Raw genomic sequence first — 25699 nt, forward strand, 5'->3', positions numbered from 1 at the left:
AAGATGTGTGGAGAGGAAGAAAAAAAAGGGAGGTGTTCAAGTGGGGAGTGAAAATAGAGTCCCAAACATCATCACGGGGCGAGCTGGCCTTCTACCTTGTGGCTGTGGAATGCAAAGCCACCGATATTTTGCCTTCTCCTTTGGAAACAGCTGTGTTTCCCTTTTTCAAAGATATTTTTTCCTTATTTATCGGATCCCTGAGGAGGGATCCATCTCTCAGCTCTGACACCGGCTTCCTCCTCTAAATCTGGGACCAGACACACACACACACTTATATGCGCACACACTCACACGCATGCACACCTGCTGCCCAAAAGCAGATTTTAACGGCAGATCACTATAGCAGGCTTTTTTGCTGCTTGTGCTGCTGCACGTCTACAAAGGCACACACACATAAATATAGGCAGACACGTACGAGCAGGAACACACAGCAACCTGAAGATGACGGCTGTGCAGACTACACACAGTCTGTGCAATTAGACCTCAGAAAGCCAATAAAAGGGGGGACTCTTGACAGCCGCCGTCCCTTATAGACACAATCTAAATAAAATGGGGCCTGGTAATAATTCAAAGCCACTGAAATGGTTTGTTTTGCTGAAAATGGGCCCATCAAAAACCGCAGGAGTTTGTCTCTGTTTATGGAATATTCACTTAGCACCGAGTGGTGGCCAATTTAATAAAGCAGCAGAGGGAGCAATTTCTGAGAGGGTCTGTGGTCACAACCCAAGAGGAAGACCATAGGTAGCTATCATCATTCATATAAACCAAAGAGGAAGAGCCAAAACCAAAGAGGAGCCGAGCATCAAGGACAAAGAGCATTGCAGAAAAAAGGAACAAGATCAGAGGTTTCTTTCCTTCTTTTTCCCTTTTCTCAGTTTTTTTTTTTTTTTTTTTAAACGATCATGGCCTCCGTTTGCTTGGGGTCGCTGATTTCCCCAATAAATATTGACTTTAATGGTGTCTTTGAAAACTATTACTGGTCCACCTGTCGTTCTCTGTTTGGGGATCTCATTTTGCGACCAGGCAACAGCCAGAGACGTTTTTATTTTCAAAATTCGCTGATAGATTTGCAGCAGTCTCATATTTTTTCAGGACGCAGTCACGGACTTAAAAAAACGCCCTCTCTCCTGGCCAGTGAAATGTTTCCCCCTGTATCTAATGACAACCAAAGGATAGCCAGTCCTTAAAATCAGACCAGCTTTAAATGGAGCATCTTTTTGGTGCCATGTACTGCAGGATAAATCATCCCAGTGCAGGATTGTTGCAATCTCAACCAGCGATGTTTGGTTGAGTTTGTTCTCATGTTTGTGTCGAAATGAAATGACTTGATTAATCCAAAATAAAGGGAGAAAATTCTTGTTTTTGAAAGGCCTGCCTTACGGCTTACGGTTATAAACCTCACGTTAAACGTGGTTGAACTGATGGATGTCAAAGTTAAGGCGACTTCAGTTTGTGCGTCCTACTTCCAGCGAGGCATCCGGCTCCTCCAACCATAGGATGTAACCTTGTGTGAAGACCGCTGATCACAGTTGAACTGAAGTGTAGGCCGCCATTAGCCTGACCAGAGGCTGTTGTGACAGCTGCGTTAGTATAGAATTACATTTTTTATTAACATCCTATAAAGTGGGGGGGAAATCGGCGGGGTTTATTTTCCAGCTCATTTCTGTCCTGATTTGATGGAATTTCCTTATAAATGTAAAAAAGATGTTACACTGTCTTTTGCTGACAGCTCATTGGCCTGAATTGGTGTCCAGTGAGAAGAACACTTGTTTTTACAGACTTTAGGGGAAACTGTAACTGGCCATTAATTTTGGCAATTGTTTGTAGCCATTTCAAGTATTCAAATTGACACCAATGCTGTTTCAAGATTATAGATGTGGTTGTAAGGGGTGAATGTGTGTGCATGAAATCCCAAGGCTTCTTTGTTACACACAAACACACACACGCGCACACACACACACACACATATTTGTCTTGTAAATCCTGTGAGGTCCCTTTTCCTTAGCTTTAAAAACGTCATATTTTCAGTCCAAGTTTTCTTTATATGCAAGAGCTTTAGCAAATTGCAGATTTCCCTGGAATTTGCAAGCAGTCTTTTTTTTTTTAAATGTGGCGTATCTGATTATCTCTAAGCAATGCTCGCAAACCTCGCCTTGTTCTCATAAATTCAATCATGATTCCAATCCGTAATGGTCAGCGTAAGCTGAAATAATATCCCGATTTTTAAAAAGTGATTCTTAAAGGTTTTGACTGCAAAACTGTGATGTGACACTTTCCAGATGTATAAATATGTGAGACTATAGCACTCTGTTCTCCATCCGCTCATCCAACTCAGGGTCCCATAGAGCAAGAAGGCGAGCACATAGAGACAGACAACCATTCACACCTATTATTAGAATCACCAATCAACCTAACCCCATCAAGGATGCAGAGAGAATATGCAAACTCCACACAGAAAAGCCCCGGGCAGATGGTGGGTTTGAACCCAGGACCTTCCTGCTGGGATGCAACAGTGCTAACCACCACTACACCATGTAGCAGTTTGTGTTATTATATGTTCTATTTGATTTTATGAACTGGGATTATTCAGGAACACGAGAGATTCACTGTTTAATGTCCTTTTGCATGGTTGTTATTTATCCACCACCACATACTTTTTTGCTAACTTGCTAACAAATGTGCTCATTCATGGTATTTGTAGTGTAGATGTACTTGTAGTACTAAGTTCTAGTTGGTGTCAGGGTGACTTAAGCACGATTTAGCTGCATCAACATCTTGCTACACTGAGCAGATGGCAATAGAAGTACAAGCAGTTTAAGGTACACAACTCTTTTAGGTAGGGGATGTGTGTAATGTTTCATTCAGATAAGGCTGAAGAAGTGAGCTATGGTAAGTGAACAGGTTACCGTGCTTAAACTGCATTGGGTTTTGTTAAATTGGTGGTTGTATTTCAATAATTGCTTAGATAATATGAGATATTACGACCTGTATGTAATTAAGGAAGGAAACTTTAGTAAAGATATCAGACACAAAACAAAACGTATAACCTTTAACTCTGTGTGGGAGCTCACATGTCTGAAATAGAGTACTGTTAGTAAGCTGTTTGGTCCTGATCGGTCTGGTCTCAACTTTAGGGGGAATTTATTGTAAGAAATTTAGCTATAGTTTTGTGTCACTGCGACAGGCTGGTGACCTGTTCATGGTGTACTCCACTTCTTGAACTATGGGAGCTGGGATAAGCTCCAGGATTCCTGTGAACCTGAATTGGATAAGTGGAAGAGGATGGATGGATGGATGGACGGTTTTGTGTCTCTTGCGTAAACACTCCTTTGATTTGGAAATATCAATGGAAGTATTCTGCAGGTGTGTAATAAAGTAAGGAGAAAGACTTCTGGAAACAGCTGGAAGCAATAATTTTGTGAAACCTCTGATTACAATCATTAGTTCCCTTAATCTGCCACAGACCTTGTCTTTATATATTGTTTATTTGTGATGGATATGAAATTATGGAAGAAAATGAACAGGGGAAAAGAAAAGCATTTGGTGATTTTGGAGATGCTACCGTGCACCTCCAGAGACTACACCGACACAAACAATATGTTTTGAATCCGGTGATGTTGCATTGTTGATGGACTTTTTCAGACTTTGTCCTGTGTGCAGAAAAACATCTGGTTAGTATTTATTTTCCATAAAGAACTGGCTTTAAGACTTTCATCAGATTAGTCTGAGTTCAAATGAAAGTCAGTCTGTCATGCTGAGCTGTTAAAAGAGATCCGTAAATGTTAGAGTGACCAACCAAGTAAGACTTTTACAGAACAGTGCTTAGGGTGCACATTTATACATGAAACCAGCCGTGTTAACATGCCATCAGCATAACCTGTAAACTTCTGCTGCTTTATGCTCGGCTGCATTGCAGTCTGAGTTGCCTCATATTGGTTTTTCTAATTTGTCTTTTGGCTAACTATTACCTTCTTTTCCCTAATCTATATCACTTTACCTTGATAGTAGACTATACTTTCCTTTAAATTAACATACATTAACTTGTAGAACCGTAAAGTGCTGTTGAAAAGAACTACAGAGAGAAACACAGATAATCACATAACCTTGTGGTTTTAATGAACCCTACATCCGTGCTAGTGGGTTCGCATCTTAATCCTGACAAATTGTGCTTGAAGGGATGGAAGAAAATCTCCTACTGACACACAGGTATGACATATCCAGCTCCTGGAGGACATCTGGAGTCTCCACAGAGAGCTGAGTTTTGAGACTGCTACCACTCAGCTGTCAGTACATTGATGGAAAATACTGATACTGCTCAGTTCAACAGCCATACCTCGGATATCTATCTGTTAGCAAAGCCCCAGCAGAAGAGCAATTACAGCAAATTATCCTTCTACCCTCAGGGTTAGGGACACACACACACCCACACACACACATGCAAACCCACACGTATTTAAAAAATCTCAAAACGACAAAAGATAGATGTGTATCCAGTCTTCATTTTATCATCTTGTATGGAATGTAGCACAGTGGTGATGGAGCTTTGGGATAGTGGGAGCAGAAATCAGATACTCGGTGGATAAGTGTGAGTTTGTGTGTGTATGTGTTTGTGCGTGTCCTGGGACAGTATGCCTGACATTACGTGTCATGGTTTTGGATGGGTCTTTAGAAAAACCCAAATGGTTTTTCAGGGATTATGTGGAAGATGATGGCTGTAGAAAAATGTGATTATATGGTTCAAATGGGGCCTTTGTTCCTGGGGATGTCTGTCCAGTGAGATCATTATGTACTGTAACCTGTGGGAGGTAATGGAAGGGGAGAAGGCTCGATATCAAGGCCACTGATGAATGTGCGCCTGTGTATATGCAATAGCTAGCTCTCTCTGGAAGTGCTGTATTATTTCTACAGTGTGTGCTTTGCCATTCTAAATCAGTGGATGAGTCCTATCATTGTTTAAGGCAGTTAGTGTTTTCACTTTTACCACCAACTAAGAACTAGTCTGTTAGTGACAAGTAGTGACTGTGCAGATCATATGCAATGTAAAATATGTCTGTATCTATTGTGATGTCACCCACTGGTTTGCAAAGTCCTTTGTTGAAGCATCAGGATGAGTATTTCCATCATCTCCATGTTTGATCTAACTGTGAAACGGCATATTCACTGGCTAACCTCTTGTCAGTCTCAAGGCTTTAGCTAATGACGATATCCTGAAATGACCATAATTTACAAAAATATACTCAGCATTTTACTCAGTTTGACCCAAAATGAGTGACTGAGCCCACAAACTCATTGGAAAGTGTTTGCAGAGATCACGTCAGAGTGTTGTTTTCCCCTAGACTTCCATAGAACTGCACGTCTTTTTGCAACTGCAAGTATCGCCCCCTGGTGGCTATTAAAAAGACATGCATTTAAGGCACCTTTCAGACCTGGAAGCTTCATCTTTCGATTCCTATATGATCTTTACTTTATGATAAAAAGTGCTTGAGGTGACTCGTGCTGTGATTTGGTACTATATAAATAAAATTACATTAAATCTGTCTTTTGTGCTGTGTATGGTGCAGACCAGAAATCAGGAATAGTTTAACTATAGCTGTACATAGACTGTATATTTAATATTTATTTCATCAAAAGACTTAACCACAGACTTCTTTTTCTGTTAAAATAGTCGCCCAAACAACAAACCATTTTATTTGTCAGATTATACATTAAAAATGATCCAAAAGGTACCGCACCACAAACACAATCGAGAAGTCCACTTTAGTGATTTAAATTAGCTGACAGTGAAGCCCACCTGCCTAACTTTTCAAACTTTTAACCCTAACTCTTACCCTTTACCCACTAAAAGTCTACTAGGAGTAAGCCTCAAGCTTTTTTCTGAACTGAACAGTTTCTGTGATATTTCAGGGCTGCTTATAGAACAAAAGGACTTGGTTTGCATTAGAAGTTTGTAAGGGGTGGCCTCTGTTTACCCTTGCCGCTACCATTAATATTCTAATGGTCATCAAATCACGTCTTTATTGATTTATAGTCAGGTGTCAAAACTCACTATTGAAGGTACAGGGGAGGTCGTCAGATATTGTCTTTAACAGGGAAAGAGTTCAACTTCAGATTCTTAAAGTTCAATTGAATTCAGTTGTATTTTTACACAACCAAATCACAACAACAGGTGCTTTATATTCTGAGGCAGACCCTACAATAATATATACACAGAAAACTCAACAATCATATGAGCAAGCACTTTGGCGACAGTGGGAAGGAAAAACTCCCTTTAAACAGGAAGAAACCTCCAGCAGAGCCAGGCTCAGGGAGGGGCGGCAATCTGCTGCGACCGGTTGGGGAGAGAGAAGAAAGACAGGTCAAAAGCCATGCTGTGGAAGAGATCCAGAGATTAATAACAAGTATGATTCAATGCAGAGAGGTCTGTTAACACATAGTGAGTGAGAAAGGTGACTAAACTCAGTCTTAAAGGCAGCCAAGACAATAGATAGTCAATAATTGTAAAGCTTTGATATGCTAAGTAGCACAATTCTCTTCTGAGTTCTGTTTGGTATTATTTTCTTCTAAGACTCACAGCTGAAACATATCGTTACTTAAAAAAATCCCTTAAGACGTGTAGATTCATACTCAAACCTATTCTCAATAGTTTCATATGTGCCTGGGCCACTCCAGCACTAAATGCATGCCCTGGCTGTCTTCACCCATCTGTCAGCAACACTTAACAGTAATCAGTAAAGACTAATGTGTGAAAATCACTTTACTGATTTCTGTTGGACACACAGGGTAGAGCTGTTGGCTGCTGTTCTCAGTTTGTTAATGGGGCTTGACTGTCTGCAAATGGGCTGGACTCACTGCCTCATACCCTCGCTATGGATGAATGCTGCTGCCTGGCCCTGAATTCGCGCACTGTTGACTTCGGCCACTGCGTGGGTGGGTGGGGGATATCTGATATTACATGTTAGTGTTGTTACTGCGACACATTAATGCCGCTTCAAGGCTGTTGTTCCTGACCAGTGGTGTTTTTGTGATGTCATAGGACTGCTGTTTGGTGCAGACGACTGGAAAAATACTAAAGTGAGAAGTGCTCACAGCAGGGTCCAAGTGTTGGTGAGCCTGTGGTGAATGAACGGTCGAAACACAGGGCTTTTAAGAGTGGGCTTCTTGTCCCTTGTCAAACCAAAAGCAAATGTCGAGTTCTTATTTTCAGACTTTGTGGACTTATTGTTATTTTTTGAATTTTTATTATTTGTTTGGTTTCAACCACAGGTTTGGTCAGGTTTTTGGAAAAGGTCGAGGTTTGGATTAAAATAGACCCTTTCACAGCTTTGACCATGTGTTAGAAAAGCCTTCTGGCAGAAAGCCCTAAAGGCAGTTTCGTCCAAGTGCGGTCTCTCTCCCCAAGTGGGAAAGCCATTGATGTCACAACAGCATAATTGGCCAGATTCAATTAAATTAAAAGACCTTTTATCATAATATTTTTAATGCATCCATGGATCTGTGTATATCTCAGTGCCTATGCACATATAATTATCTTGCCTGGATGTGTGTGAGCCATTTTTTAAAGGTCTAGGTGTTGTGCTTACATGCATTGGATATAAACTGGCGCTCTTGCCAGTGGCCCTTGGCTGGTCCTGTGGCGCTCAGCGTGTCGGCTTTGATGCAGGGTCAGAGGGGAAGATCAGAACACAGGATGCGTCTCCAAAGACATATACACATGCCCTTGCTCAAAGCTGATGATGTCTCCCGGCGGACCCCTTCATCCATACCTCAACCCCAAAAGCTGCGCTGCCAGCTGCCCGACTACAAAGAGCCAAACTACTCAGCAGAATGCAAAAACAGCTCCTGGTGGCAGCCAAGCATAATGGTAACACCTCAGGCCACTCATGCTGCTTCAGTGTGTGTAAATGTCCTGAAAGCTGCCAGTATTCTTCTGCTGTACCAAAGTCAACAGATGTCTCAATGTTTTATCTTTCCACACTGCACCGGTGCCAAAGGTTAAAGAGTTTGAGGCATAAAATCTGGCTTCAGCCTCTTCAAAAAGACTGGTGTTTACAGCATAAAGATTTCCACTTAATGAGATGTTTTCTTTCTGAATGAAATAGTGGCAATCGCCGAAGAGAAACGTTTCCCGAAAAAGTCAATCTGACAGGCCAAAGCTTTAATTAGATGAGAGCTGGGAGAAATTAATGATAAATAGAAGGCATGGACATATCTGATGTGTCCTCAGAAACCATCAAGTCTGAGAGAAAAACCAGACAGATTATGGGCTGTAATTACATAAACACAGATGGATTCTTCTCATGCCTTGCACATCCAGATCATTTTTTATTGGTTTAGCTGTCCGGAGTCTTTAACAATGTTGACAGGTTCTTGGTGTGCAAAAATTTAAAGGGTCATTTTGAAGGGTGTTTGTGAAAATGTCCACACTTTTTAATCCTCCTTATTCACTCTATCTGTACTTCAGTCTCTATTTCACTCAGATACTTTGTAGCTAATAGAAAATAGTAGATTAAAAAGGCTTTTTTTGTTTATTTTTACAACGATTTACTCTAGTTTTGTCATGTTTTACACACCCTTCTGGATGTTTGTGCCCAGCTTAGTTTAACAAGGTTTAACAAGGGGGTTCTCTTCCATGAGAGGAAAAAGGCAAGCATCGTCTGGTACCTGAAACAGGACTACCAAATGACAGCATTGGTTATTTCCTTATGGGATGAAGACTCAAAGTAACTGGGTTGTTTTTTGTTTTTTTTTACACATGTGCATTATGGAACAGGCTTTTCATGAAAAGTTAAATATACAGATGGATGCAAGCAGTAGAAAAGAAACACTTAAAGGTCTGCTATAAGCAGCTGATGTTAGCTAAACTGGGAAATGAAGGAAAATTGGACGTGTTATTAGTCTGCGTAAGGCCCTGTGTGGCTGCTGCTCAGAAAAAAATTAAGCAGTCTTGCATGAATGGAGCTGTGACAGAAAACATCATAGGACTGAGGGTAAAATCGCTCACACAAAGGGTCTCAAATGTTTGAAACTGTGAGGATAAGAAATAAAAATGTTTAAATTGGCACAACGAACCAAATTTCTCTGCCTGTCATCAACATGGTAAAATCTCAGTGAGAGCCTTAATAAAAGATCCCTAAAGACTAGATTATCTGGGTCACAGGTGCTCTGCTCTCAGTAATATTGTAGGACGGGTTATAGCATGCAAGGCTACAACATGGAAAAACTGACGATGCAGTTTTGATTCAGGATGTCTTCCTTAAATATTGTGAATAAGAACTCCTTACGTGCTCGATAACTTTGAGGATAATAGCAGAGTAGAGAGAGAAGGTGGTGGCTGTCTTGCTCGGTGGTTGGAGGACGTGTAGAAGGATGTTGGAGGGATGTGATAGAGGCGGCCGTCAACCAGCTGTCCTTCAGAGGGATTTGCTACGTGGCATTTAGAGTGTGACCGCTGACCACAAACTGGACAGTCCCTATTTTTGTTTCCTTATGTTGAAGAACAGTGCAATTCTTCAGTCAGTGTTTATACTGTAAATTAGGCATGAATCGTTATCGCAGACAAATATCGATTTTGCATCTGCCGATATTGATCCTTTTTGACCGATATCGGCATATAAGATGATAATTACCCGTCGATGCTGGCTGATATTTATCTGATGTGTCGCATCCATTTTGCCCAAGGTAAATGTTCAAAAAATTAGCTGAAGGGCTAAAAAACAGATCCGTGGTTTAACAGTTGGTGCGTCCATGGTATGGGTCCCATTTCTTTTAGTTCTTAGTTTGCCGTCGTCCCTCTGCTCATGCAGTAGATTTCCTTCTCCTTGTTTATACTTTCTTCTCCTGCTGCTCTCCCTCACGCCTTCAAATGTGGTGTAAGTCCGCAAACGATCACTTTCTTGGCAGATGAATCTTTTTGGTTTTTTTAAAATCTTTGTGATCATCAGTCATTGTCAGATTCAGATTTTCTCGTCATTTATTCGCCTGTTTGTCCACTCGTGCACCCCGGCTGTCTCCCTGCACGATCAGCATCTGGCTCAAACTTTCTCTTGCTAGAATTTCTTTCGACACCTTTTCCTCTTTTTCCTCCTTTGCTTCTTAAAGGGATGCACGCCTTGGTTTATAAAAAGTCGGTCTGTCGGGATAAGGAGTCAGTCTCGCATGAACGGCAGACTTCTTTGGTCTGTTTTTTCAAGGGATGAACTTTTGCTTTCCAAATTTGACTTGGAAGCCTGATTCAACAGCTGTTAATCTGAGTTTTTATGCAATTTGGAGCAAAATTATGTAATGAAAAGTATCTTATGTAAGAAAGCATTTCTGATGTAACTTGATTTATTAGCCATTTCAGACAAGTCATAGTCACAAAGCCATTACATAACAATTTATTAGATATATGCTAATAATAGTTTTCAAGTGTAGACTGTGTTTGTGGACCACACGGCTGCGTGTGGAAGTAAGAGATCCCCAGAATCGTGAAGTTGTGGTGCTGTGTGTGTTTATGTGTGTGGGTTGCTGTAATACATACAGCAGTAGGAGCTGGGAGAGCAGCGCCAGATGTTGCGCAGGTGGAAATGAGAGAACAGCTCCCGCCAGAGTGTCCAAGTGAATCTGCAAATCGTCCAACTCACTCTCCTTCTGTCACTGTCTCTCTCGCTTCTTTTCTCATATCACCTCGGACCGTCTCTTTCCTCTTCCCTGTCTTATCTTTGTCCCTTTGGTCTCTACGTATTCCTCTCTCCTACAGCCGAGTCTATCTTTCCCCATCCTCACATAATCTTATCGACGTCTCTCTCCATGTCATCGTGTCATTATAGATCACTTTTTTTGTTCACCGTATCCAATTTAATTTGTTGTTCACAAACGTTTCTTCCTTAAAATGATCCTAAATCCACTCGCCTCTCTTTTATAGCCTCTTCCTGTTTCTTTTCCTTGTTTTCTCAGTTTCTCTGCCTTCTTTCGTTTCCTCTCAAACATTAATTGTTTCAGTCTTTTTCTGCCTAGCAGTCATCATTTGTTCCTCTCTTCTCCCCTTGCTCACTCTTACTGCTCTTTTTGCCCTTCTTGTAACAGATGAATTCCCTGCAGTGTTTTGGTGAATCATCGGCGAAATTCCCCGGGATTGTCAGGCTTTCTGGTTAGCCTTAATTTCCTCTGTGCAAGAATGAAAGAGAAACTTTGTCACTTTATGTTTGTGTTGATTTTCTCAAGAACTGGTGATAAGCGATGGAATGAAAACACAGCGAGGTCACACACCCATGCCTCACTATGAATATTGTAATTATAACTCTTTTCCCATCTTTAGAACTGCTTCGAATAAATTCCTCTGTGAATCACCCAAATCCAAATCCCTTTTCCTTTCTGTGTGTTCCTGTCTCAAAGCCTCGTCATGGTGGATTAGCGCAAAGGTTATGCTGCTTGTGTGAAGGCTTCCCTTTGATTTTAGATGCGAAAGCTCAGTGGATTTCAATCGAATTTCAAGCTGAGAAGGTGGAGAAGCAGCTGGAATGCTACTTAGCTGCTAACACTGTGGCTCCCAGGCTGCTTTGCAAAGGGCTGTGCTGAGACGTGAGGCTGAGTCTGTCTCCATATTTCATGCCTTTAATTGCTTGTCTTCATAAAGACGCTGTTTAAAGCGAGTCCCCTCTCTGAAATTAGCAATGTGATTGATTTGAGCAGGCTCATTATGAGGCTAAGCGAGCTGAGGAGCGCCTCGAGATTCTGTTTGGAAGTGATGAAAATAAATGTGAAAACTGTGAATTTCATCAGAGCCTTCTGAAAATGGTGCATAAGGGTTTTTTCCACCTTAGCAAAAACTGTTTTTTTTCTTTGCCTGGAATGATCGAGACTTCTCCTGTGTGATCGTAGTAAATTTTGTTGGGAGTTTCCAGGAAACGCAAAGAAGTTTACAGTTGAACTCCAGGAAACTGCCATAGACTGTATGTAAAAGATGGAAGTAGCCATCTGAAAGGTAGCTGTGCTGGATTCCAGATGAAGGTCATTTTTTATAAGTAAGGTTATGAGAAAATGACTCTACTGCTAACTTCATTTATTACCTCAGTCAAACACCTGGAGAGTGCGAGCTCTGTGTGGATCTGTGGAGAATTATGTTCATTTTCTAAGAGATTGTCCCAGTTAGCTTGTGATTGACAGTTAGCTGAGATAGAAGAATGTAGTTTCCAGTCAGGTTCAACACATCTTTACAAAACACCACGATGGCTGGAATAGCTGGAATTCCAAAGGCCTATGTCCATCTATTCTATACAGTCTATGGCTAACAGTCTTAGTGCTTCTCTAAAGCTGCTTGTTGGAGCACCATGGCTATGCTGATGAAATGATTTTGTGTCTCTGTGTTTGAAAGAAGGCAGCAGCCTGGTGGAAAAACTGTTAAGCGTAAATAAAGATCTGGGAAATTTCTCACAACTGCCCATAGTTAGCAGCAAACCTGCGTTAACATGGGCACAATAATTTAAATGCCAGCTGATTTAACCAGTAGCCTTAAGCTGTCTTTTTACATGTTATAAATAAATACCAAATATGCAAATGTAGGTTCACTTTTATGATTACACCTTTAAGGGCTGTAGTTCAGCCGTCCATGAGATAATTTGGCTTTGAGCGCAGTTAGACTAGGGCTGTCTTCCACATGCTTTTAATCCTTTGTTTGAGCTCCTGCTGTTTTATTTTATACATTTACCATTTATTTCAGGAAATATAATAAACAGTCACCACATTAAACTCCTCCTGACCTTCTCACCAACCTGCAGTCTATCAGAGAGCTTTCAAGCAAAAAACAGTTAAACGGGGAATATCACATTTCAAGCGATTTGTATTCAAGCTCAGGGGTGTTGAAGCGAGCGTTGTAAAGTCATTTAGGGTGCATGACCTCTGTTTAAGGCGTCCAGACACAAACGCTTTTCTGATCTATCCACCCTTGAACACAAGAGCAGACCTGTTATCACACATAACGTGTGTGTGTGTGTGTGTGTGTGTGTGTGTGTGTGTGTGTGTGTGTGTGTGTGTGTGTGTGTGGGCAGCTTCTGGAATAAGATGATGAAATGGTCACTGTCACATCTGATAAAAGTCGCAGTGACGCTGATGTGAATAACAGCTTGTTCTCCATAGGTGGTTTCCTTTGCTCCAGTGGAAAGTGTTTGAAGTACAGATCGGCAGACCTCGCACAGACGTAAACTGAGATGCTTCGTTTTATTATAATCTTTTGATTTAAGTCACATCAGCTTGCTTTTTTTTTTTTGTGAAGCCAGAAAGATACGTCTTCCTTCGTGGTCCTCCTTTTGCTCACTCAAATTCAACATTCATGTAAAAGTTGAAAATGTCCAGAGATGAGGGGAGCTTTGACCTTGCAGGGTGTAGGTACAAGGTGGAGCTGGCACTTCTGGGAGAGTCTGATTAGTTCCAGTGTTCTCACATCAACACAGTTTCTCTTCTGCTATGACTCGAGGAAAATGTGTCATCGGTCCATTTCTGGGTGGATCCCCACATCATAAAAATTACCAGAAGGTTTTAACAAGTCTGGCTCAGGTACAAAACTGTAACTTTCTTACCTAAGATTTGGACTGTAAAAGTATGCAAAATTAATCTTTGACTCTGTTTAAATAAAATCTAACTGACTGATTCATGCTGTGACCAGTGACCACATATTTCAATAAGGGAGGCATACTTTGTCCTTTAGTCCCTCCCATGTCATCTTTAGTCGGTTATCCTGCTGTCACTGTGTAGTTTGGCATATTAACTCGGTAGCTGGTGATCATAAAGAAATATTTAGATCCACGTCTTCAAGGACGCTAAGACCAAAGAAAATAAATCAGAATCAGGTTTATGAGGAAGTCCTTGGAAAATGTTGTCCTCTGTAACAGCGGTCCCCCAACCCCCGGGCTATGGACCAGTACCGGTCCGCGAGAGTTGAGGCTCGGGTGTGAAATTTATGGTTTTCAGGGTTTTTTTTGTTTCTGAGACAAATGACATCCACATATGAGGACAGTGGTTTTAAATTTTGATAGAACAGCGGCAATATAATGTCCTCGTAAGTGGATATCAGGCCCTAGTAGAGAAAAATTAAGTATTTTGGTCTAGAAAACCCAAAATGTGATGTCCACATACGTGGACTCCAGGTCCTAGGAAGTAAAAGGTCGGTCCGTGAAAATACTGTCAAACATAAACCGGTCTGTGGTGCAAAAAAGGTTGGGGACTGCTGGTCTATAAGGAGTCCCTGAAGCCAAAACTTGGGAAAAGCCCTGGTTTAAAGGGCAAACGTTTGATCAGATTAAATTAAAGTCTTTGGGAAACATGTTTCTATGTTATAATTAATAAAATTAACTTTTATTCAGCACTCCTATAAATATTTATGCCTTAAATGCTGACTTTAAGTAATTTTTCATGTTATTTTATTGAATTTTAAAATGTTACATTGAATGTAATCTAGTCAAATGTAATTTACTTAATTGTTAAATACTTCATTTATACCAAGTGTATTATCCTTTACCTTTGATTTGATATATTTCAGTAACATTTCCTCATAGAGGTGTTAGTCAGTGTGTGCTGACTTCTGTGTTGCTCCTTTGGTGTTCCCCCTGTTTTGTACAGTCTCAATAACTAAGTTTAATAAGTTAAACTTTGGTACTTTAGCTTTGGTATGATCCAGTTAAAAAGGCAGTTTTCACAGGATTCGATGCGGTCCTGCTTCCACAGGAATTAAAAGAGTAAGTAGCAGCCAGGTGCTGCGAATCGATGCACTCAAATGCATTAACTGATCATCAACTGTGAGAACCTCCATAAAAGCTTTTGTGGTTTTTGCAGTTTGCTGGTTTGGAGCATCAGGTTTGTGTTTGTAAACTTCTGATTTGTCTGAACAATGAACAAATCATTCGTCCTTCCAAAGAGTCCTTCAGGCTGGCGGTGACAAAAGTGCACATCCTGAAATTTTGCAGGAATGAAGCTATTTACATCACACGCCCACACACAACTGAATACAGCCATTGCTCAGCAAAAAGCCATAATTACTCTTTTTATCTCCCCTCTCATCCTCATTGTCATGTTTATAAATTTTCTGCCTTCAGCTGCACATAAATGTATAAATGAGAGCATAAAGGCTCATTGCAGCCCCCTCCATGTTTACTGTATTCCAACAGCGGGTTAGATGTGGTGGCTGTGTTTCTCTGGAGGCGTTTGCTGCACATGTGGGTCAGTTTGGGAGTGAGACCAGTTCAAACTGGAGCGTGAGACTGGCCACGGATCAAGGCAGAGGATGGATCTAAGTCGTGTGAAAACGTGGCCTGTGTTCGATCTCACAGTGGGTGAAAAACTGAGGTGGTAGTATACGTCTGACTGTGGTACCAAGTTGGTCTGCGCTCAGTCGGTGGGGGTGAAAAGTCTGCTGAACCTCGCTGCACTGAGCGGTAACTGCAGATGATGAGAGAGCGTGTGTGTGAGCATGCCTGTGGGGTGTACGAGAGTATTTAAAGTGTGATGGGGTAAGAATAGCGCGTTGATGAGTATAACATCTACTGTTAGTGTTGGCCTGGGTATTTCTATACACAGCCTTCTAATTGTCCTCTTTATTCCTGTCCCCATCTTACTCCCCGTGTCTGTCGACTCTCCGGGTCCTTCGCTGTGGGAGAGAAACCTCCAGCAGAGACGGAAACGATTCCCCGGAGAGCACATTATCATTATGGTGCATATTGCACTTAAAACATAGGAGGGAGAGAATTTTGTTGGTTTTCGTCATTTCACGCTGTCAGAAGTGGTCGCAGAGTGACTCTAAGTTTGCTGCTTTTGGCCTTTTGCTGTGAACTGATGATAACAGGGATTTATTTATAGCAAGTGGAAGCCAAGAAACCTATTAGAGTTTATGTATAAATCACATGTTTGACATACTTTAAAGGCGTGTCTGAAAAGGATATCCACTCATCATTCACTACTGCGGATTTACGATGAAACCCTGTTTGCGGATCTATAATTTGATCCTATTTGTGTTAAATGGATCATGAGCTTGAATCAAGCTGCTGGAAAGAGAGCATATGGGCCAAAAGACATGATTACCATTTGATCCGTAGGAGCACAAATCAACCTGCCATTTTTTCTGATGAACATTAGCTTCATTTAGCTTTACGTTAATAGCTTTTTTCCTCACCCTGGTTTATATCTCGCCTTGTGTGAGCTATGGTCCTAAAAGCATGCGTATGTGTTTCTAACCCACAGTGGAGTACGACAGGGAGCTCTCACCGCACAGGCGTCACCACAAGGAGTTCAAGTTCAACCTCTCGCAGATCCCAGAGGGCGAGGCCATCACCGCCGCCGAGTTTCGCCTCTACAAGGAGTGCGTGAGTCGTGCTTTCCGCAACGACACCTTCCTGCTGAAAGTCTACCAGGTGGTCAAGGAGCACCCTGACAGGTAGCATATAAACTTTTACAGAGTTTCCAACGTCTATGCTGAAGTCCGATTCACTGTTAGATTTTCTCTTGATTGTCTCATCTGTGTTTGTGCAAAACTATAAAAGTATTTTTATACTAACTTGGGAAAAACAAAAAGAAGTAATAAGTTAATAGTCTCAGAATTGTGCATACCACACTATATCTTAAATATGGGAGTTTTGGTTTTCAGTTGTATGATTTTTTTTATCTGTGCTAAATGTGCACGATCTTGGCTCGAGCACTTTACATCCGTCTCACTTACAGTGAGATCACAGCAGAGCAGATATCTGTAACTTATGTGTGGGTTTGATTTGGGGGTCATAAAATTACTCACCTCCACCTCTCTGGCTGAAGCTGAGAATATTTGATTATTACCAAATCTGTGGAGCACAAATAGTAGTTGAATTTATGAAAAATACTGAAGATAACACAGTGTGACAGACATAAAATAGTGTTTTTGCACAAACAAGGTCATTTCCAAAGAGCCATTAGCTAAAAACTTGGCATATCTCAGCATGGTGTGCAGTGTGTCCTTAGAAACATTTGCGGAAATCTACAGCAGATGAACAGTATCTGAACCTCATGTCCTTGAGAAACGGGGAAAAAAAATCCAGAAAAGACATGAGACAGGATCTGAAGCCTTATCAGAAATAGTCTCAGTTGTTAAGAAGCCATTCTTAAGGAAGGGAAACAGAAAGAAAATGGTTTTGTATGCCAAAGTATGCAAGAACTGGACTGAAAATCAGTGACAACATGTCTGATGGAGTGAAGAAGCCAAATTATCAGTATGTGAGGAAGCCCAGGAGAGAGGTACAAAAGTGAGTGTCTACAACCGTCTGAAAAACAGGGTGGAGGCTGTGTCATGGTTTGGAGCTGCAACTTAGCCAGTGGTGTTGGAGATCTTGTCAAAGTTGATGTAATTACGAACGCAGAAAAATACCATCAGACTTTAATCCACCACGCAATGCTATTGGAAAGCATCTGACATCTCGGCAGAGAACAGAACAAAAGTCAGCCAACATCCAAAGAAGAGTTTGAATGTCCTTGAAGATGCCTGGAGAACCATTCCTGAAGACTACTTAAAGCAATGACGAGGAAGCTGCCGTGGAGAATTCAGGCTGTTGAAGAATAAAGAAGTTCATACCAAATTCTGACTTTCAAGATCGAATTGTACAAACTCTGTTGTTGTACAAGCTAACTGGATACTGTATTTCCATGTTTGTTTGCATGTTTCACTAACTCGATGCGCAGCAAAATATTAAGAAATGAGGTTCAGCTCAAGGCTTTTGTGCAACAATGTATTGGGACTGAGCTACTAAACTTTCCTTTAATTATTTGGGTTTCAGCAGCTCTTAGCTGTGAAACACGTGCACGTCGATGGCCCTGCAGGTAGGTTCCTGTAGGCTCCAAAAGCATTCACATTCACATTTTCTGGATATCGAGGTGTAAAAACGTCTTTCCTTCTCCCCGTGCTTTGCACATACTTTTGGCAGCTGCTGTGTTTATCATGTAAAATCAAGCATTACAGAAATAGCACAACTTCAAAATCCTCACCAGAAAAAGCACGGCTAATGCATGCTAAACATTTACTGTACATTAAGACTGCAGGGCTAGATAAACAGAGTTTCTGAATGACATTTGTGTTTTATCAAGCCCGCCCGCCGTCGACCAGCACAAACATGGAGAGAATGTCTGATATCTGTTTTTAGCCTTACATAGCTCGATATATTTAGTCTATCAGTGAATACACGCCGAAGGAACTCTCTCCTTAAAAAGCCATTGATGAATGACAAACTGTTACACTTGATTAATTCTTTTGTGTTAAATAAAACCAATTCAGTCTGTCAGAGGATTCACACACAGTACATTTATTTTCTCCTTTGTCCCTACAGCGGCTGGTTTGTGCTCTCGCTTTCTCTTCTTGTTATCAGATGGAGAAAATAAACTGCATGCATAATAACGCCTTGTAACTGCAGTTTTACATTATTCGATCTAATCAGTGCAGATGTCATCTGAGGTATTGTCACATACATGAGAAAAAACATTACTGTTTTTTCCCCGTTTTGCAAAACCGTCCCTTCATAATCAGCGGGAAGCCCGTTAACTTTCTCGTGCTCCTCCTTCCCATAAAACCTGACTCGTGCTCTGACTCCGAGCTGTAATGATAGAGCGCTTAATTAGCCTGACACCCGGCTGAGGAATGCGACAGATTACAATGCAAAAAAAAAAGGTGGCCGTCCTGACTTTGTGTTGAGTAAAGACAAAGACTGTCCTGTACCCGCTCAGGAGAGTTAGTCCTTACAATCTCTGTCTTTTCCTCCAGATGTCTGACTCGCGTATCGTTTTTAAGGTCTTACAAATATGCCATTGCACCAGTTTCAAAGACGAAAGCATGTGAAATAACCAGGCCAGCTGCGAGTCACACTTTCCTACCTTGGATAACAATTTTAACAAGTCACTGACAAGACTCATAAAGGGGATTTATGGTACAAAGAAACACGACTTTGACTCTTGACCTTATTATTCCAGTTCATTTAAAGCAGCCAGTCAATAACACATTCGTACAGTAGACCGTCACCCTGCAGGTGTCTCTCTCACCGACTCCCTGCTGTTCTCTGTCACGCGAGCGTTACGTGACAATGATGCAGAAACACAAGTGCACCTGGGACAAATGTGCAAACTCAGCAGGAGGGTGGAGTACCATATGCGTGTAGGTGCTCATACGGAAGCCGTCAGAAACACTCATTAATGAGCAATAAAGAGAGGCTGCTGAAGCATGACTGCAGGGACATTCTCTGAACACCTGGATGATTGCGAGGCTTTGATGTGTCTCGTGGAGGAGTGTCTGACAGGACCGCCGCAGTGTTATTACTGCTGTAATGGGACGGTGGGAGGACAGAGGCCTCTTATCATTCACACTCTGTCTTTTCCTTACATCTCCTCTGCTGTCACTATTTTTTACCTCCCTCCTCTTTTGACACATTTGAAGCCTGATTCGATGAACTCACTTTTTGTTATTTTTTTGTAAATGATATTAACATGCATGTAGCCTGATATCATACTTTTAATTCCTTCCTGTTCGTAGTCCCTCAGAGATGTAGACTTTAAGGTCAGATCTACGCTAGAGTAGAATACAGTATCCCAGCATTTTTTGTTAAGTGCCGCTATCCATCTTCCTGTCATTTTGTTATGATACTCTTACCTCGATAGAAACCAAGAGCTTCTGCGTCTTTGGTTTCTTAAAGCGGTAGATCTGACCTTTCTAGCGTTGCGTGATCTCAGTGATGCTCTTTGTGCCCCTGTTTTATACATAAGACTGAATGCAGTAAACCAAACGTATATAATGTCATTTCTGTTGAGGACATCAAAGAGGGAGAGCCACACAGCAGCAAGTTTTACTGAGTCAGAATTTATTAATCATGAATCGAAAAGGCAAAAATGTAAAGCTGCATGGACCCAAAATGATCTGCTGCCAGTGAAAAGCAGCACAGCGGACTCCTTAAGCGTAATTTAGACTTCTGCGGGAAATCTATGTCGTGACTTACGACGTAACTGGAAACTCCTTCTTAACCTCACATTATAGCTTTCCACATTCAGTCGTTGTGGGCTGCGTCAAACAGATGTGTCGTTACATTTCTTGGGGGGTGGACGTCAAGTTACCTGGAAGCATAGTTCAGGCATTAGGTCCATCATAGCACTTTTAGCAGTGCAGTATAATATCTAATAGCAGCTTGTATTTAATTGACTTAATACAGATGAGGACAAAATTATTTGTGTAGTTTATTTCTATTTGAACAATGACAGAATTATTTCAGTAATAGCATAAATTACCAGGCTCAGTATCATTGCCCCCCTGAAAACTGGTGTTCTTGTTGACTTTTATAAAGGACAAACCTCTGCTATGCAATGATGTGCTTTAACCTTGTAATGGTCAAAGATTGGAAAATCACATTAAAACACTCTATCTTCCAATTTACACACAGTATAAAAACCTCAGCAGCAGTTTGAGCTGTCACCTGAGAAAGCATCTTACCACCACAAACAAAAGATGTGAGTTTAGTATTAAGTTATCAAATGTGAAGAACTGGAATGAGAAAAATCATCAAGACACTGAAAGAGAGCCACACAGTGCAGAACAAGCCTGTCAGAGGTAGGAAGGGAAATATTTCAAAGACTCTGGGAAGAAAACTAGTGAGAATTATATCTAAAGAGCCCAGAATAACTGCCAAGACATGAGTTGAGAAAGATTATGCAAACTGGAAGCACGTTCTTTGGTCAGATGAGATGACTACAACCATTTTTAATACCGTTCCAGTACATCCATGTACAAATGCCAGTATTGGCACAAGTATTACTAATGTTTCGTGTAATAAGTTTCTTCTTGTGTTTGTTTGCCATTATGTCACAGAGAGGCAGATCTGTTCCTGCTGGAGTCTCGCAGGCTGTGGGCAGCTGAGGAGGGCTGGCTGGAGTTTGACATCACTGCCACTAGTAACCTGTGGGTGATGAGTCCCGCACACAACCTGGGTCTGCAGATCAGTGTGGAGACCAGCAGCGGTGAGGGATCCAATTGCACATCTCTTTTGTAATACAAAGCCATAGTTGGAGCAGTTAAAATGCATCACTTTCTCTCAGCAAAGTAAAGGTCAGCAGTCATTGCTGGAAGTTTTTGATCTTCTGTGGTTCGTACTTACTGTGATCTTTTTTTTAAACAGGACAGAGCGTCAGCTCCAAGGAGGCGGGGCTCGTAGGACGCGACGGTGCACTGGATAAGCAGCCTTTCATGGTGGCCTTCTTTAAAGTCAGTGAAGTGCACATCCGCACCGTCCGCTCCGCTAGTGGGAGACGGCGCCAGCCGCACCGCAATCGATCCGCACAACCGCCAGAGGGATCTAGAGGGCCGGGCCCAGCAGGTCAGTCTGCAAGAACGCTGAACCTTAACTGACCTCATTACGCAGTGAAGTTGTGAATGCAATCACACTCAAAAGTAAAATAATAGCAAAAATGATCTACATCCACTGATGTCACCGACGTCCAGCCCGTAGAGAACGGTGGATGGGTAGCATGTGTTTGAAATCTGGTTTTATTATCCCTCTTTGAAATTCTTGATAGATTAGACCCGACGTTTGCCGGATCTCTTTAATCAGTGCCGATCAGATGAGAATTGTAGCCCTTTTTTTTTTCTTTGTATGGTTAAGGTATTGCAGTTTTTTCCCAATACATGTCTTTTGAGCAGGGAATATAGTTATTTGTTATATTGGTTATACACCGTTTCTGCTCTGAGGAGTGACTTAAGTGCATGGTAGCAGGGAGAGAGTCCATGAGGAAGAACCTTGGGCTCAAATATTAAAGAACAGGCCATGTGAATGATGATAAGATGACTTTAAACTGACACACCTCTGGTGCATCTGTAAACTGTGTAGTAAGTCTTGCTAGAGATTTACAACGTGACACAATCTCACAGAATTGTGAGCTACTGAATATTCAGTGAATTAAGGCGCAGGCGGTGAATCCATCTTGACAGGTGACCTCATCCTCCGGACCTCCTCATTAGCACTGCTTGCTTCTCTTCCTACTCAACAGATGATGTAATGTGAAGGTATGAGCCTGATGTTATGAGTCTCACAAGCTTTTCAAATTAAATCAACCCATAATCCGCCTGCTGTGTGATTCTGGACCTTTATAGTGCTTAAAGCTAAGCTGCTCCTGTGAGGCTTCATTGTGTGACTGTTGCAGTATGTAAAGGTAGTCCTCAGTCAGCTTGCTGTTGATACTGGTCTTATCCTCGCCAAGTTACGCGCACAAACCTTTAGATGTACGTGAATCCAGTGCATCTGCTTTCTGCACTCGTTGTTGGACTTTAAATGATGAGCCATAGTAAGCCTAAGTGTGCTTCCAGGGGCTGCGAGTATCTAAGCACAGAGTGATGCCAACTAAAGCTAACGATCAGACCAAAGAGGTTAGAGGATGTGCCACAGTAACCCAAATCTTGGCTATAACTGGCTTATCTTTGGTCCTCTTGTCTAATCACAGCTCTTGTCTGCACTCACATAGAGCTGCAAATCCTCCCATCCTGACTGGCTACTTAGGTAGCGATTTACCTTTGCTTTGCTTTCTTTTGCTCCCTGCTTAATGGCTCTAACATCTGTACGGTACGCAGAAGCATTTCCAGGACAGGTTTGCTCTCATCGCTACTCCCTGCAAAACCCTCTGCTGAGATTTGTTGGCTCGATCTTCTGTTTGCTCAGAGCATCTGCTGCGACTTTCTCAGTAGGTTACGCGGCACTGCTGTTAACACCAGAGGTTGTATGTTAAATTCCTGCAGGGCTTTTTCTTAGTAATTGCATTAGATGAAAGCTTTGGCTGACACGACACAGAACAAAGACTCATCATTTGTTATGCTACGGGACAGTTAGATCTCACCACATGTTCAGTTTTGGCTCCAGACCTGTATTCTCCACCGCCCAGCTGTCACCTTTGGCTCGAGACGTCCGAAGACTTTAAGGCAGGATGTCGTAAAGACAAAGTTATTCTGGGGTACACAGCGTGGATTTCAAAGCCTGCTCCCTTTCAGTATAAAGCTTTTTGTGTCCCCTTCTGCATCGGGAGGATGAAAAACTTTCCACGGAGCGAGTCTGCTGAAAAAAGTGCTCTAACAACGACAATCTGTTAAATATGCGTCCTGGAGGATTGGACTTTACATAACCCAAAACATCAAGACCTCTCCGCCTCGCCACTCGGGACGACTGGGAGTGTAAATATTTAGATCCTACACAGGAAGCAGGGAGGCCCCCCTCGCGACAGCCGTGTGTCCGTGGCCAGCAAGAGGACTGCAGGGATTGGACGGGATGGGAGGATCCGCGAGGAATTCAGGAGGGCATATGGTTTCAATACCGCATCACTCACTTCAGAGACGGGGAGGAGGCCGCGATGGATGGGGAGAGCATCCGTCTTGTGGAGCGCTCATGGGGAGAAACAAAATGTGGATGCTGTCCCCCAGTTTCTGTTTGGCCGGGAATTCACCCTCACGGATATTTTTCCAAAGAAGCGGGAGATCTAAGAGCGAGCGGCAGCAACGTGTTTGTTTCGAATGTGTTCAGTAGCGTCCACATAGAGGCTTTTTAAACTAATTCAGCAAGTGTGTTTTCTAAAAATAACCTCCCAAAGTGTAGCCCCTGATGTGTGAGGTCAACCTGATTCCACTGCCTCATGTTTTTAATCCCAAAGTAATCCCTGACATCATCAGACCCATTTTTAATTTAATACATTTTTGTCAATTTTGATTTGGTCTTCATGAATTTGGCCTTGCTGCACCTCAATTCGCCACAAATGACTCTCGTGCCTTGCTCGGTCTGCTAGGGCTATAAAGCAACCTTTAAACCAGGACAACTTTATTTTCCCAGCTCTAATCCCTGTGAGGTTTTGGACCTTGTTATTTTCTCATTTGCACCATTTTAGCGAGCTGGGTTTAAATCGACATCTGATATTAAATATCTTCCAGATGACAAAAGAGGCCAGAATCGGCCATAAAAATTTCTGCAGCAATAGTTTTGAGATTATGGTGTAATTCTAAGTGTAACAAATCATCTTTGTTTTCCACATTTTGCTCCTGAAAGCGCGCGCACACACACACGCACACAGCTTTCAGACCAGCCACTTTTATCCCAGTGTTTTTGTTTTTCCTGTTCTTCCTGTTTAGTGGGGTAAATCTCTTTTTTTTTAAAGTTTCGCCTTAGATTCTGAGGCGTGCGGGGAAGACCGGGAATATCTTTTACAACAGCCGTGATATTTCCACCCACTCTGGGTGTGTCTGATGTGTGCACAGTGGAAAACGCTGGTGTGTATGTTGCCAAAAGAACAATACAACACCTTTAAAGGTAATTTGGGGTTTTGTGGGCGAGGAAGGGCTGGGGAGGTAATGGGAGTCGGGCTGGGCCTTGGCTGTGGGGGAAGTTAACAACCATCCGGGGAAGGAATATCACGTCCCGGCACAGCACCAGCGGCCTGTAATTAGGCCTAGCTAGTCATTAGTTGCACAGCTAAAAGACTGACCAAGCTAACAGTATTGCTTAAAGAATTATAATAACACGGCGCTCAGCCAGCTGTGTTTTTTCATCTGTCGCTCTTCTCCTCCCTCCTCCTCCTCCTCTTCGTTCTCCTCACTCCTTCACCACCCGACCTCCTTTTGTTTACCGTTGGCGTAATTAGACATGGCGGAGCTCCCTCGCAGGGTTTAATAACCTCTGTGATGAAAGACAGGAAGAAAGATAAACTTGAGTAGTAGTGGCTGCAGGGAGGGGGAGGAACGTCAGAGGCAACAGTGACATTCTCCTTTCATGTCTTCACAACTTTTGGGACATGCTCCTTCCTCCTTCAGGGTGAAGGATTTTATTTTGAACACTGGGACTGAGTTTTCCATCACCACCACCACCACTGCCACCACCTCTATGGGAATTTATGTAATTGCTACTGTAAAACCTGCTATTTTTTTCTCGCTTTGGAATTAAGAAATAGCTGGAGTAAACCATAGGCTGTAGGTGGAGCGGCTTGAAAAGCTTTGGCTTGGGTTTCTGTGACTCTTTTTATGTCACTGAAACACTGAATCCGAGCTGTGCAGTTATAACATCTGAACTGGCACCATAAGATCCTCGTGTTTTTGGAACAACCGGAGATAAATATAATTTACAGGCTTTTCCAGAGTTTGAGGTTCAAAGAGTGGCGAGGAAGGGTTAAAGTGAAGTCATACAGTACATTAAAAGTCTCAGTGTTAAAGAGCCACAGTGCTTATGTTCAGTAAGGAGCAGTGTTTCCCCTGCTATTCAATAGACAGGGTGGGAACCGGCAGTAGGAGCCCCACCCTGATGAATTCAATGTGAATCGGTTTTAGTGCAGAGTTTTACTATCACGCGGTCAAATGGATGTTTGTCTACTCGCAGAGAAACATTTCCAGGTTAAACACTGTTAGGTAAGCTGCCGTAACACAGCGGCGGAGCTCTGTGCTACAGTGTCCGTTTACATTGCCATCTCAGTAGAGGAAATCCTGCTTTTTTTCTCCCTGTTATTTTCAAATATTTGGTCCTGAATGTAGTTCAAGAAGGTGAAAGTGGAGTTCATGGTTTGGGTCTTAAAATCCTCTGAAGTCATGTTGAAAGGACAAAGATATTTACTTTGAATAGCAAGCGATATCTGAGGTGATTTTTCCATAATTAACCGCCATGTCTACACCTCCCCCTCACTAAAAATCAGTCATTTATGAATTATGTGTTACTACTGAATGCAA

At 42.0% G+C, this 25699-nt stretch overlaps 1 protein-coding gene across 2 annotated transcripts in view; it reads left to right on the forward strand.

The window, feature by feature from the left end:
- The window catches only part of bmp6 (bone morphogenetic protein 6), a 47122-nt gene that overhangs the window by 10786 nt on the left and 10637 nt on the right, over nt 1-25699 (forward strand). For both annotated transcript variants that reach the window (XM_026179318.1, XM_026179319.1), the window contains 3 exons: nt 16207-16399; nt 20828-20976; nt 21135-21332. In XM_026179318.1, the coding sequence (XP_026035103.1) occupies nt 16207-16399; nt 20828-20976; nt 21135-21332 (540 nt within the window). The remainder of the gene's footprint in view (nt 1-16206; nt 16400-20827; nt 20977-21134; nt 21333-25699) is intronic.

The sequence above is a fragment of the Astatotilapia calliptera genome, chromosome 9 (genome assembly GCF_900246225.1).
Source record: "Astatotilapia calliptera chromosome 9, fAstCal1.2, whole genome shotgun sequence".
NCBI classification, from domain to species: Eukaryota; Metazoa; Chordata; class Actinopteri; order Cichliformes; family Cichlidae; genus Astatotilapia; species Astatotilapia calliptera.